This window comes from Amaranthus tricolor, chromosome 4 (assembly GCF_026212465.1).
Source record: "Amaranthus tricolor cultivar Red isolate AtriRed21 chromosome 4, ASM2621246v1, whole genome shotgun sequence".
Classification (NCBI taxonomy): Eukaryota; Viridiplantae; Streptophyta; class Magnoliopsida; order Caryophyllales; family Amaranthaceae; genus Amaranthus; species Amaranthus tricolor.
This window is the reverse complement of record NC_080050.1, coordinates 32,009,749-32,023,523: the sequence shown is the minus strand read 5'-3', so window position 1 is coordinate 32,023,523 and position 13,775 is coordinate 32,009,749. Positions and strand designations below refer to the sequence as shown.

At 33.5% G+C, this 13,775-nt stretch overlaps 1 protein-coding gene across 1 annotated transcript; it reads right to left on the bottom strand.

The window, feature by feature from the left end:
* Nucleotides 1–7,547: 7,547 nt before the first annotated feature.
* On the bottom strand, nucleotides 7,548–12,839 carry LOC130810997 (DAR GTPase 3, chloroplastic). Its single transcript, XM_057677123.1, has 9 exons — nucleotides 12,647–12,839; nucleotides 11,178–11,312; nucleotides 10,959–11,075; nucleotides 10,558–10,701; nucleotides 10,392–10,478; nucleotides 9,491–9,606; nucleotides 9,062–9,243; nucleotides 8,386–8,443; nucleotides 7,548–8,232 (listed from the first exon to the last, which is right to left on the bottom strand). Exons 1-9 carry the CDS (start codon nucleotides 12,782–12,784, stop codon nucleotides 8,109–8,111), a joined length of 1,101 nt encoding a protein of 366 aa, XP_057533106.1. The 5' UTR covers nucleotides 12,785–12,839; the 3' UTR covers nucleotides 7,548–8,108.
* Between the last annotated feature and the right edge of the window lie 936 nt (nucleotides 12,840–13,775).

Here is a 13,775-nt window from a genome sequence, read left to right as displayed (position 1 = left end):
AATATGAAAACATCCTTCTTGCTTTAGCTCTAATTTAATGAGTTTTAGTGACATTAATTTAATGGGATGATAATTCACAAATACTAACAATTATTTTATCGAATAATTTTAATTTACATCGGTAATCAAAATATAAATACTAACAACTATAATTATACCAGTACAGTTAGTCCCTGTTATCCCATTATTCCCAAATGGTCAACCAAATCAGAAAGGGACCTACAAGAAGTCAAGCTTTAAAAAAAGCAAGATTGAGTAACCGACATTGCTTTATTAAGACCCTCTGAATAACATAACCATATATACAATGACACCAACTTAAAGGGCATCTCTTTCTACAATCATCCACGTCATTATGTCTATATTTTGCGTGGATCGCACCTTCCACTTATTTTTTTCATGAGACCAAAAAATTAGGCGAGAATTTTATATTTTTTTTATTTTATTATCTCATAGGTGGATTTTAAGTTGTTTGAGAAAATTAAAATCTGAGTTTTTTAGTTAAAACTCAATAACAAAAATGATAGACGAATTAATTAAACACATATGCACGAGTTTTTATGCTAATATTTACTATATTCATATCAAACTTTATTTTCTATATATTATTAATTTATCTTAAAAACCTTTCAAATTAAAATAGAAAATTTTACTAATAAAAAAAATTGAAGAATATATATCATTCAATGGAAAATAACAATAAAAAATGATATAGTTGGCCACTATTTTACATTGTTTATTCTAATGTTTCTTTTGTGTGTTTTCTCATTTATTATTGTTTTGCATGTGTTGCAGAACAAAATCCTTGATTGATTCATCCAAGTTGTGATGAAATGAATGAGTTGAAAAACGAAGAAGAAGGAAGATGGATAAGGCTTCACAGAAGCTTCTTGAAGAAATTCCCTTTTAGGAAAAAAGTTTTATTGCTTTTATTTTCTATTTCTTGTTTTTGAATAACAAAATACCTAATGTATATATACTACTTACAAAATATCAAAGGAAATAAAAAGAGCTATAAAAAATGCTGAGTCATCAAGAAGGTATCAGTACATATATACCAATACCCCCCCTCAAGCTAGGGAGGCTGTTCAGGAAGCATGCCTAGCTTGTGAACAAGTTTGGAGTGTTGAGCAGCAGAGAGGGGTTTGGTGAGAACATCCGCCAGTTGTTCTGTTGTAGGAAGATAGGAGAGTTCTATGAGACCTTCCATCACTTTCTCCCTGGTAAAATGACAATCTAATTCTACATGTTTAGTTCTTTCATGAAAAACCGGATTTCTCCCAATATGAATGGCAGATTGATCGTCACATCTGAGCTGGACAGGAAGAAGATTGGAAAGTCCTAACTCTCTTAGAAGGTTGACAACCCAAGTGATCTCAGCTGAGGCTGCTGCCATGGCTCTGTACTCTGCCTCAGAAGAGGACCTGGAAATAGTACTTTGCTTCTTGGATTTCCAGGAGATAGGAGAGTTGCCAAGAAGAAGAATATAGCCAGTGACTGATCTTCTGGAATTGGGGCAGGATGCCCAGTCAGAGTCAGAGTAAGCTTGCAAAGTAAGTTGAGTATTAGCATTCAAGAGTATGCCCTGGCCAATGGTTGCATTGACGTATCTAAGTACATGTTGGAGAGCTTGAACATGAGGGGTTCGTGGGTGTTGCATGAACTGGCTAAGAGTCTGGACAGCAAAAGATAGATCAGGTCTGGTGTGAGTGAGAAAATTGAGCTTCCCAACCAATGACCTATATTGGATTGGATCGTGATAGAGTTCACCTTCATCTGCTAAGAGTTTGATTGTGGTTGGCAAAGGGATTTTAGTTGTTTTACAAACATCCATATTGCAGTCTTGAAGGAGTTCTTTGGTGAACTTCTTCTGTGTTAATATTACACCTTGCTGCACATGTGTAACCTCAATACCAAGAAAGTAGTTAAGAAGACCAAGATCCTTTATGCTAAATGTAGAATGGAGATGCTGTTTGAGGTTTGAAATGATAGAAGATCAGCACCTGTGATGATAATATCATCTACATAAACAGCCACGATGGTTAAGCCTGAAGTCGAATTCATTAAAAACAGGGAATAGTCATTCTTTGATTGCTTGAACCCTTGTTGCTGTAACTCTTGTTTAAGCCTGATGAACCATTCTCTGCTTGCTTGCTTTAAACCATATAGAGATTTGTTCAATTTACATACCTTATGTTCTGGATTGGAAATACCTTCTGGCATCTTCATATATACTTCTTCAGTCAAAGTGCCATGTAAAAAGGCATTGTTTATGTCAAGTTGGTGCAGGGGCCATTTGTTCCTAGCAGCAATGGCAATTAGGCATCGTATAGTGGTCATTTTGACAACCGGAGAGAATGTTTCTTGGTAGTCAATGCCATATTTTTGAGTGAATCCCTTTGCAACTAAGCGAGCTTTAAATCTTTCCACTGAACCATCTGCTTTCAACTTCACTTTATAAACCCATTTACACCCAATTGCTTTATTCCCTTTTGGTAAAGACACCACATCCCAGGTATGGTTGGTTTGGAGAGCTTCAAGTTCTTGATTCATGGCTGCAACCCATTTTTGGTTTTGAGATGCTTCTGAGTAGCTTGTTGGTTCAATGATTTTGCAATTTTGTTCAATAATGCGTCTGTTATCAGCTGGAATGGAGGAGAATTGAACAAGATTACACCAATGCTTGTTAAGCATGGTAGCACATACATAGTCTTGCATCCAGGAGGGCTTGTTATGTGTTCTGGAAGATTGTCTTGGTGGTGGAAGGTTGTTTTGTGAGGGATCAGGTTGAGGTGAGATGATTTGAGAAGGTTGTGGAGAGTCAGACTCTTTAACAGTAGAATGGTCAATTTCTGTGTTTGGAGATGAATTTGTGGTATGGTAGGAAAGTGGTTCAGGTAAGGGAGGAAAAGAAGAAGGATCAATTGTTGTTTGAGCAGGGAGGAAAATAGGTGAAGAATTTAGAGGTGAGGCAGCAAAATGAAAAGGAAAATGTTTTTCATGAAAAACAATATCTCTAGTGATAAGAATCTTGTTTGTATCAAGTGTCAGTACCTTATAGGCTTTTTGATGAGCAGGATATCCTAAGAATACACATGGGATGGCTCTTTGGTCAAATTTGGTTCTATGAGATTTGTTGGTAGAGCAATAACATAAGCATCCAAAGATTCTGAGATGCTCCATAGAGGGCTTATTTCCATGTAGCTTTTCATAAGGAGTTTGAAAGGAGATTGTCTTCATTGGCATCCTGTTGATAAGATGAGTGGCACACAACAAACATTCACCCCAATACTGAATAGGAACTTTGGATTGAAAGTATAATTCCCTTGCTGTTTCCAACAAATGTCTGTGTTTTCTTTCCACAGTGCCATTTTGCTGTGGTGTGTTAACACAACTTTTCTGATGTGCAATACCATACTTTGTGTAAAGTTGTAGAATATCTCCTTCACAAAATTCTTTTGCATTGTCTGACCTTATGGTCATAATGTTAGCTTGAAACTGTGTTTTGATGAAATTAACAAATTGATATAACAAACTTACCACATCACTTTTGTGCTTGAGTAGGAAAATCCATGTATGTCTAGAAAAATCATCCACTATAGTCAAAAACATCTTACAATTGTCATGGGTCTTGACCTTGTAGGGGCCCCATACATCTATATGTAAAAGTTCAAAGGACTTCTTGCTTTTAGAAAAACTTTTAGGAAATGGTAACCTTGTTTGCCTTGCTTGTGGGCATATTTGACATATGAAATCTGTGCTCTTATTACTCTTATTTATATTACATATACGATGTAATTTCTTGAATGGCAAGTGACCAAGCCTCAAGTGCCAGAGCTTGCTTTCTTCTGAATTTTGTGCAGCAACACCAGTGGCAGCAACTAAATCAGCTTCAGAATTATGATTTGTGGCTTCATCTACTGCATACAATCCTGACTTCAATTCACCAAGAACCAGGGAACTACTGCAGAATATCATCATTCATCATCATCTTCATCTTCTTCAACTACTACATACATCCTCTTTCGTATGTTCTTTCCTGCTTGACCTTAGAAATCTTTGGTCTTTACATGTCATATTTAGATTAACGTTGAAGCATTAATAGAAAATTGGATTTGGCTAGATAATATGTGGCCGGTAAATAAAAATAATTTATTTAGATTATAGTAAATATAAAAATTTTCGTTAAATATGTAATTTCTTTTGTGAGTATTAGATTTTATTTAAGTTGGTATTATTATTTTTCGCAAGTAAGGTTTATGTTCTCGTCTATTTGTTCACTCTCCTGATTCTCTTCATTTCTCAACCTACATTGTTCTGAAAAAAAAAGATTTAGTTATTTAATCTTGAATGAATTTTCCAATTAAGGTAGGGAATTTCAACACAAAAATTTACCTCTGTCAATTAAAATTATATGATTTTTATATAAATATTAATTATAGAGATAAAAAAGTTTGGAGGCAGCGCCCTTCCCGCTAAACAATGTTTCGCAGCTAATTAAAAATCTCCATTATTGGAAGCTCTACACAATTAAGCATCTTATATGTTTTTAAAATCGCCTATTGGCAAAATTGCCTGGTGAATAATTTTAGCTTAACTAGGTACAAATAAATAATTAAGTGAATAAATCATCTAATGCAGTTGTTTGGTAAATTATTTATTGGAATAACTTGTTATTATGAACCAACTAATTTACATCAAGATATTTCTGTCGGCGTGTCCAAATTAACTCCTCTAATCTGCTATCAATTGTTAACTAGACAACCCTAACATCTAAATAAGAAAATAATATAAAACAACCAAATGAGTAGAGTATGAGTGTGATTACGGAGTTTAATTGTTTGCGCGCTTTTTGCTTGAAGGGTACTTTTTTCTTAAACTTTGTTTTTATGTGAGATTTTAGACCGATAATCATGATCATGACAAAGTTGACTAATGAAAAAAAAAGTGGTTAAGTAAGAATTAAATCAATTTTTTTGGATTTTATTTTAATGATGTATAAAGTTGTTAAATGTGAATAATAGTAGCCTTTTTACAGTGGCCACATTAGCAGTTATCGTAATTGAATTATGCTGCTGAGTGCTGACACATTTCAACGTTTGAGTATTTAAGCTTTCTAAACTTAATTCTTATCAACATGAACTAAGCTTACATCATTTGATATCAACCACTTTATATCTAAAGTGACTTTTTATATAACTTTTTTTTTTACATTTTTTCATTAATATTTTTTTCTTAGTCTTTAATAATTATGTTTTTTCCAAAGTGTAATTAGAAACTTTTATTTTTGTCAAAATAAACTTTATTAACAACGTTTTGTAATAATAATGTATTTTGATTTATGTAACTGGATTTATAATTAAAATTAAGAATTTGACATTTGTGTTTGGTTTGGATCTCATGTCCACTAAAATTTTTTGGGTCAGTAATGCAGTATATAAAATTAAACATCATCCATATTCACAATAAAAAGATGTAATTAATAGTCAAAAAGATTATTTTGAAAAATATACTGCTGAGAGTTAAATTTATATGCTCAAATACATGCTAATTTTTTTATTTGGATGATAACTTTTGCCCCTAAAACATAATATCAAAGATAATGTGACCATTTTTTTTAGTTTTTCATATATCTTTTAAATGTTAATTTAATTTTATTAAAAGTATTATATTTAAATTATTTAAAAATTTATCAGGTCAACCTTAGCCTAATAATATTCACTAACAAATATTTTGACTAGTGTATTCAAAGATTAAGATTAATAAAAAGAAGACAAGTCAAGAAATATTATGGATTTAGTAGCAAAGATAAGGCATCATGAGGGAAGCCAAATCAGATGGGTAAAAGGGAATATGCTTAGAAAGTAAAAAGGGCATACATATTTTAAGCTTTACACGATGCAAAAAAATAAAATCTATTTAGTAATAGCATTTGCCAGCGTTTAATGTAAATTTGATCTGAAATTTATCCAATTTTATAATTAAATTAACTATAATTTAATTTTACAAATAAATTTATCATGACGTAAAAATGTAAATTTAAAATTCAATTTTAACAGGATTAGAAATATTTAGCTCATAATCAATTTGATAATTAGAATGAAAACATGTAGTGATGGGTGGTTAGTGATTAGCTTAGTCCTTTATATTAATTTTCGCCATCTCCACCCAAATGTAAAGCCAAAATGTAAAGATCTTTCTCCATAAGACAGGGGACTGTACAATTATTTTCCTACCCTTTTTTCGTTGTGATTGTCATGTGAAGGACTTTCCTTTTTCCTCTTAAAAAGCTCTAGAAAAACAATGGATGCATTAAATTTGTAGCTTGCTTTTTTTTTTTTTTTTATTTGATCAAAAATTCGTAGCTAACTTAGTATTATATATATATATATATATATATATATATATATATATATATATATATATATATATATATATATGATCAAATAAGAAGGATTTTAAAATGAGAAGGGTGAGAAGAATTTTTATTTGATTTTGTTTGATTACTATATATACAAAAAAGGATACTATGTTATAAATTAAAAACATTTTAAAAATTATTTCATAGTTACCTTTCTGTGTAACATAGTTACTTTTATAATTATGAGTTTTGCTCAATCGTGACCATAGATTTTTTTTATTTTAGTGAAATCAAGGGTGTACCCCTTCTCAATGAATCCCTAATTCTTAAATGAGACGGTATCATGGTGAGACCATCTCTATTGGGTTGGCTCAGAATGTACTTTATGTCTTAGAGTGATTACTTATAATTTTAAAATAATAAATTTTTATTGTTTTATATTGATAACTTATAACCTTAAAACAATTGCTTACGATCTTAAAGTAATCAATTAAAGAAATGAGCTAATTATATGGGCTCGTCTCATAGTGAGACGGTCTCATACGAGACGGGATATATATATATATATATATATATATATATATATATATATATATATATATATATATATATATATATATATATATATATATATATATATATATATATATTGTGTTAATTTGAATGTTTAAGATGAAAATTCGCGCTCATAGCTTGTTATAAAATTAGTTATCTCATTAAGTTGATTCAATACATATGTAGAGGTGAGTGTTTAAATATATTAGTATTTTAAATTCAATTTTTGTATTTATTTTCAGTTTGTTGTTGATTTATACTTGATTTGTGGAACGTAATTGTCTTATATGTAGAGGTGAGTTTTAATCCACTGTATATTAACATTCTAATGTTTTCGGATTATTTTCTTCCTTTTGTCTCATTTCTTCTTCAACCAAAAAGGCTAACAACAACATATATCCTTTAACTCGTGATGTAAGTCACATTAGTTGAACCACGGAATCTCGTGTGATTTTTATCTTTATTTTCACATTATTTTTTATATTCATAGATACGTTTGAAGAATCTCTACAAATAAGAAAAAATAAAATTAATCTACCATACAAGTCGTGACTCGTGAGAATCAAATCGCTGTCACAAGGAAAGAGAAAACCCTCGAACATATAATTTAAACTAGTACTACAATACTACATGAAACTAGAAGAGGGCAGAGCTTTCTCATAACTACTTTTAACATACTAGTAACATAAATTCTTGTGAGAAATCATCTCTAATTGAGCCAGCCCATTATATATTTTTTGAAATATTATAAATAGGTATTAAGGATACGATAAGTAGACATTAAAAATGATGTAAGTGACATTAAGTTTAGTGGGCTGGACCCGAGAGACGGCCTCTCAAGAGACGACGACTTGTACTAGTAATCTACTTCTAGAACATTCTTCCAATAATTCTCTCACACCATACAGGACGCAGCCACTATACCGTAACATACAATATGTTTAATACAGTTGAGCAAATCATTCGTAAATCCTAAGCCATGGCAAGGCTGATGCCGAACAAACTGAATCATGGTAAAGCATCCGATAGCCTGTCCTATGACACGATTTTCTTAGCCGAATGGCGCCCAGCAGATCGGTATGTCGATCTTCCATCTGCTGTTGAATGCGCATTGCGTGCTATAAGTTGGATCAATAAGTTTTACGCGTGTGACGCTCGCTTCTGCTTTCTGATCAGTTTCACTGTTGCTGTTCTACCTTGGAGGCCTTTCAAGAGAGAACCAGCCAAATTTACCCTTCCTGAAGTCCGTAAGGATGCGAAATGCCGCCTGGTGGACATCCCCACCGAATAGTTTGAGGGCGAGCTTATGAACAAATCTGCAATTGTTGAAAACAGAGGAACAGGGCCAAAAAGCAGAAAAGAACGGAGAAATCAGTTTACGGGTGCACATTGTTATTTATTGATTTCGAATATTGAATTATATAATTAAAATACACAAGGGATTTGGATCATATAAGTGATGGACGTACATTTGACCAGATTGGCCTTCTGTCTCAATCCTGTACCGATTGTAAAGAGCTTTTGTACCTATAACAAGCGGCAAATTCTTGAATTATGAGAAAATTCAAAAATTGTTGTGTCAAATGAGCTAAATATAGTTTCTGTTTGACAAATGGTTGTTGGCTAGAGCGGTTGGCTGGTTTGACTAACTGGAAGTATCGACTAATTTGCTAGATCTTAATCCAACTGCTTAAGTTGGAGATGTTTGGTAAAAATCTTTTGTTGATTTAGAGAAAAGTTGGTCAAAAAGCCAAAAGTCAATGAAAAAGCTACTCATAGTAGCTTTTTGATTATGGCTTAAAAGCCATATTTACCAAACACGTTTTTGATAGTTTGACCAACCAGAAAGTCAACAAAGTCATTTGCCAAACACACCTTCATAAAGGCAGGTTATATACTAGCCGAGTTTAGTATTTTTCCCTTCCTTGACTGTCCGCTTAGAATTTCCGCCCATGCTAGAAATGTAACCGATGCTGTACTTACAGATGAATTTAGAAATGATGCTAACCATTACGGTAATTGGCTGAGTAACAAAGTGATTAGGGAACCAGACATACAATACCTAATGAAGTATGAAAGACTGACAAAGTGGAAGGAAGGATGAATATTCTTGAAATGTAAAATTATCAAACGAAATTGCCGAACCTATTGATGGTATCCTTGCCAGCATTTGCACAAGAATTGCCGCTACATCAGCAACATCGTATGATCTCTCACCAATATCATCACAAATCGCAAGCTTTATAGCAGCCGACTGATCACTGATTCTCATCGGGATTATACCAGGAGAGTCCAAGAGTTCTAGGTCCTTTCCGAACCGAACCCACCTTACCAGAGATAAATGAGTGAAAATGAGAAGGATACAAACAAAATTTAAAAGGCTGCTCTAATTGTTCAAGAGACTTTGTGGGATGTCATGGGTGAAAATCGTCAATTCTGGGAAATAATGGAAACATTCTAAATGGTGATTGTATAAAAATAAAAACGAAATAAATAATAAACACTTAACGCTCTTTAATTTCTTTTCCGGTCTAAACCAAAAATAAAGAAAATGGAATGCTATATAATACTTACTTCAGTTGCCGTGTAACACCTGGTCGAGGAGCTGCCGGACACATTCGACGTTTCAATAAGCGATTAATCAACGATGATTTACCAACGTTGGGGTACCCCACAACTCCAGCCCGAACCTGTTTGATGTTTAGTAATCACGATACACAATGAGAACAAATCCAACATACATGTAAACACTCTCAGAAGCATAACAAACTACTTTTAAATTGCAAGATTAGAGAAAAATGATATTCCGACAATTATTTGTCAGACAAAACAAAGCCGAAGGCTGTCACCAAGCAAAAGCAAATTTCTCTAAGTCCACCATGTAACTATATAAAAGCTTACTAGTTAGTGGGTGCTAATTTCACTCAGTCTTGGTGGTAGCCTATGTTACTTGGACTCGGGTACTTATGTTAGATACTCGTACGTGTTCAAGTGTCAGATACGTCTAAATATTCAATTTTACGCCTAAACTGGAGTGTCTAAGTGCCAAAGCAATGTCCGAGGATCAAGGATTGGATACGGGTACGTGAAGCAAAATGAAGAGTCCGAGTAACATAAGTGGTAGCCTTTCTTTAGTCCCTATTATCTAAGCTATTTTCGAGAATCCTTTTGGAAGTATCAAGTATCAACCAAAAAATTCCTCCTAAAAAGTAACAGACCCTTAGCATTCAGGAAACCTTAGCAAACCTTGTACTTGGACCAATGAAACATAATTCGCTAGTTAGTTCGCATTTTGAATTCGCGATTCGCTTAAAATGGTTCAGAATTAGCCTAAAACCAATCATTTTTCGATACGCGATTCACGAGGTGATTAACGAATCATGTGATACTGACTCGGACTAAGAAAACCTTGGCAAATGGCTGACAGTAATATTGTATGAGAAACAAAGCACTCGGGAAAGTTTCAAGAACTTACAGGACGAGGAAGGAGCCCCCTGGCCCTCCGTTTAATATTCACATCAACAGCAAGTGATTTTGCCAAACGACTCAATTTCATGCTGCCCTGCACGTGCCGGTGACATGTTAGTCATTAGCAGATTTCAGAATATACGAAGTTGAATAAGAATTGCTCGTGTCGATACCATTCCGAGTTGGCCATTCGCAAAAACAACCCTTATTCCCTGCTTTGCATAATAGGCTGCCCAAGCATTTCGGTCTGCAGTGGATATCATATCTTCTCTGTTCAGAACTAGAATTCTTTTGCGATTACCAATCCATAGGTCCATCTGAAGTTAGTCACAAACACTGTCACATGATTCACTAATCGATTCACTAATCTCCTTGCGAATCGTGAATCAATAAAAGCGAATTATAGTCTGTTTTAGGCTATTTTAGAGTAATTTGAGCGAAACGCGAATTCAAAAAGTGAATTATTTAGCGAATTATGTTACACTGGTCACAAACAAAAAGAGCATATAAATGAAAGCTCAAATTTTAGATGTCGTGTCTAGCTAAACAAGGAATAACATAAGAGATGATCCACCTGGGGGTGACTTGTTGACATCGGAATCCTAGCATCTCGTACCTCGACCACAACATCCATCAGTTTGAGTTGCTCTTTCAGCTCTTTTTCGGTTTTGGCTATGTGACCAGGATACCACTGTTTAATTGGGACCAAAGAATTACAAACATCGTATAAAAGCAACCAAAGCTGCAATCTATGACATGAAATATATTAAGATGTAAGACAACTATAACATACCTGAACAGGACGCACCGACTTCGTCCAGTGATAAAGATCGGTTTCCAAATCAAACCAATTATCCTCGACCTTTGTAGAGTCAAGTACGCTTGTATCATTTGCATGTCTGTATCGAGTTGCACTTCCACCAACAATCTACATGTTGAAATAAAAAAAATCAGAAGAAATAATTTTATTCTTTAGAATATGTTCTCTCGTCCATCTTAACATATACATCTCCGCTATTGGCAATAATCTCTCATGAAAGGACAACATTATGAACCATATAACAATGTAACCTTTGAAACTAAAGTTAAGCCAATCAGGCCACTAAGATACACCATACCATAAAAGCTTGTCAGAAGAACTATCAATTGTGTCAAAATCAACCCACCTTGACCCGACAATAAATTAAGCCAAAATGACACACTAATAAGGCACATACAAAAACTGAGACAGCCCAAATCGAAACATCACACACAAAACCTAACCCAAGCAACCAAACAGACAATTCTTTTTTTATGATGAGCCACAAAGAACACTAGGACGAGGTGTAGATGGAATCTAGTCCTTCGCCTTGGGTACCACTACCACAGGACCTTATCCAAGTAGCTGACATCTACATATGAAAAGCCCTAACTGTAAGCCAAAACAATCTTTGTTCCATAATCCATATTGTAACCTCTTTAATTAGTTCAACAGTCAATCAAATTTTCACTTGTAGACTCTTGCTGATTAACACTAATGTAAGACTGCATGATAAATTTTTACCCAAAACTAGCATTTCCAATACCAGCACAAGTTGATCACCCATATGTTCCATAGCAAGACAGAGCATATCATGGGCGAAGCATAAAGACACTATAATTTTTTAGACACCATTAATTGGTACAATTTTTTGATATCCTTTGGCTATAAACAAGCAATTAAACTTAAGTAAAATTAATGTAAACTAGAGGATCGGTTCTTATTTTAATTGGAGTATGTACCGCTTTTCCGAAGAGTAACCAGCGTTCGATTCTCATTAACCCTCCCCTCCACTCACCTCAGCCCACCCTGTACCATAAAATAATGAAAACTAATACAAACTAATATTTAAAGCCCATTAATTTAGAGGATTTATATGGTCGAGCACCTTGCATATGTCTAGCTCCATCCCAGGAGCATATGGAAAGCAAGATGGTAGCAGACAATTCGATTACAATCTAATTAGTGTTAATCAGCCGATATACAATCACACATCCAAAATACACTTCCTTCCATCAATTCCATGAAAATAACTTCCAAGTCCAAATCCACCATAACCAGACCCAAATTCCCTATCATATCATATGGGTATTGCAGAAAAATCAAAAATCCAGTAGAAATTTTCGCTAATATCCATTAAAGGTTTTGCAACAAAGAAATTGAGTCTCAACAAAAATTGAGTTCTTACATCATAAAACAAAAACTAAAGATAAAAATTAAAGCTTCGAATTGAAAAGACTGACTTGAATGGTTGTTGAGGATTGCAGATGAGTAGAGGCAAAAGCTGCTAATAAATTTCGACCATTAGGAGGGCGTTGTTGCAGAGAGCAAAGATTTGACAAGGAATTTGGTAAGCACGCCCCAGAAAATTGAACAGCCATTCGAGTGATGAGTGATCCGCAGATGAGGGTTCTAAACTTAAAGCTTTGCTAGCACCATTTCTAATTATCCTATCGAATCTTTTCCAAAAATACTGTAATTTTAGGAAAATAATTTTCACTTTTTACCGAAAAATAATTTTTTATCTACCGTCCACTTAGGACTGGTTGGAAGAAAATTTTTTTTTGCCTCTTTTTTGCTAAAACCGCTACTTAAAACAACGATTTTGGTGTAACATCTAATATAAAACGCTACCTCACATGGCGTTTTATTTAAAACAGTACTTAAAAAAATTACAATATTACTAAATCGCTATTTAAGGTGACGGTTTTAGTTGGTTATGAAAACACCAAACCGCCATCTGAGATGGCGATTTACTTTAGTATAATTCTTTTTGCTTGGTGTAATAATTTTGAAATTTACTGCATCTAAAAATACAAACTTAAATTAATGCTAAGGTATTATTCCTTCATTGAAGTTTCTTTGCTTTAGTGGTTAGCACTTAAGTTGTTAAGTTTTGAGGTTGTGGGATTGAAACCTGTGCCTCACATTTTTAGCATTTTTATTACTTTTATTAAATTATAGAATTAAGCAAATCGCTATCTCAGATTGCAGTTTGGTACAATTACCATCTAGGATGGCAGTTTGCTCTGAATATTTTTTTAAAAAAATCTATAGTGGACGATAGATAGGGAATTATTTTTCCCTTTGACGTAAAGTGGAAATTATTTTTCTAAATTACAATATTTTGGGAAAAGATTATATCCTATCCCAAATCTTTTTCTCTCCCTTTTTGTTTTTTGTTTTTTTATTAGGATAATGAGAAAAACAAAAGAGGATTAGGTGATAACTGAAAATTGGTTATTGTGTTAGAAAAATCACCTATATATCTTTCACGTTAAAGAATTAAAGATTGATGTTAACTAACATATAAAATTGATATGGGCTATTTTGCCTATTACCAATTAGTTTTAGAATTAAATTTTATTGGGC

Coding starts and splice junctions, on each gene's coding strand:
- LOC130810997 (XM_057677123.1), bottom strand. CDS start 12,784: ATGGCTGTTCAATTTTCTGGGGCGTGCTTACCAAATTCCTTGTCAAAT. Junction 11,076..11,177: donor AGTCGGTGCGTCCTGTTCAG/GTATGTTATAGT, acceptor CCAATTAAACAG/TGGTATCCTGGTCACATAGC. Junction 10,702..10,958: donor TGTCAACAAGTCACCCCCAG/GTGGATCATCTC, acceptor GACTAACTTCAG/ATGGACCTATGGATTGGTAA.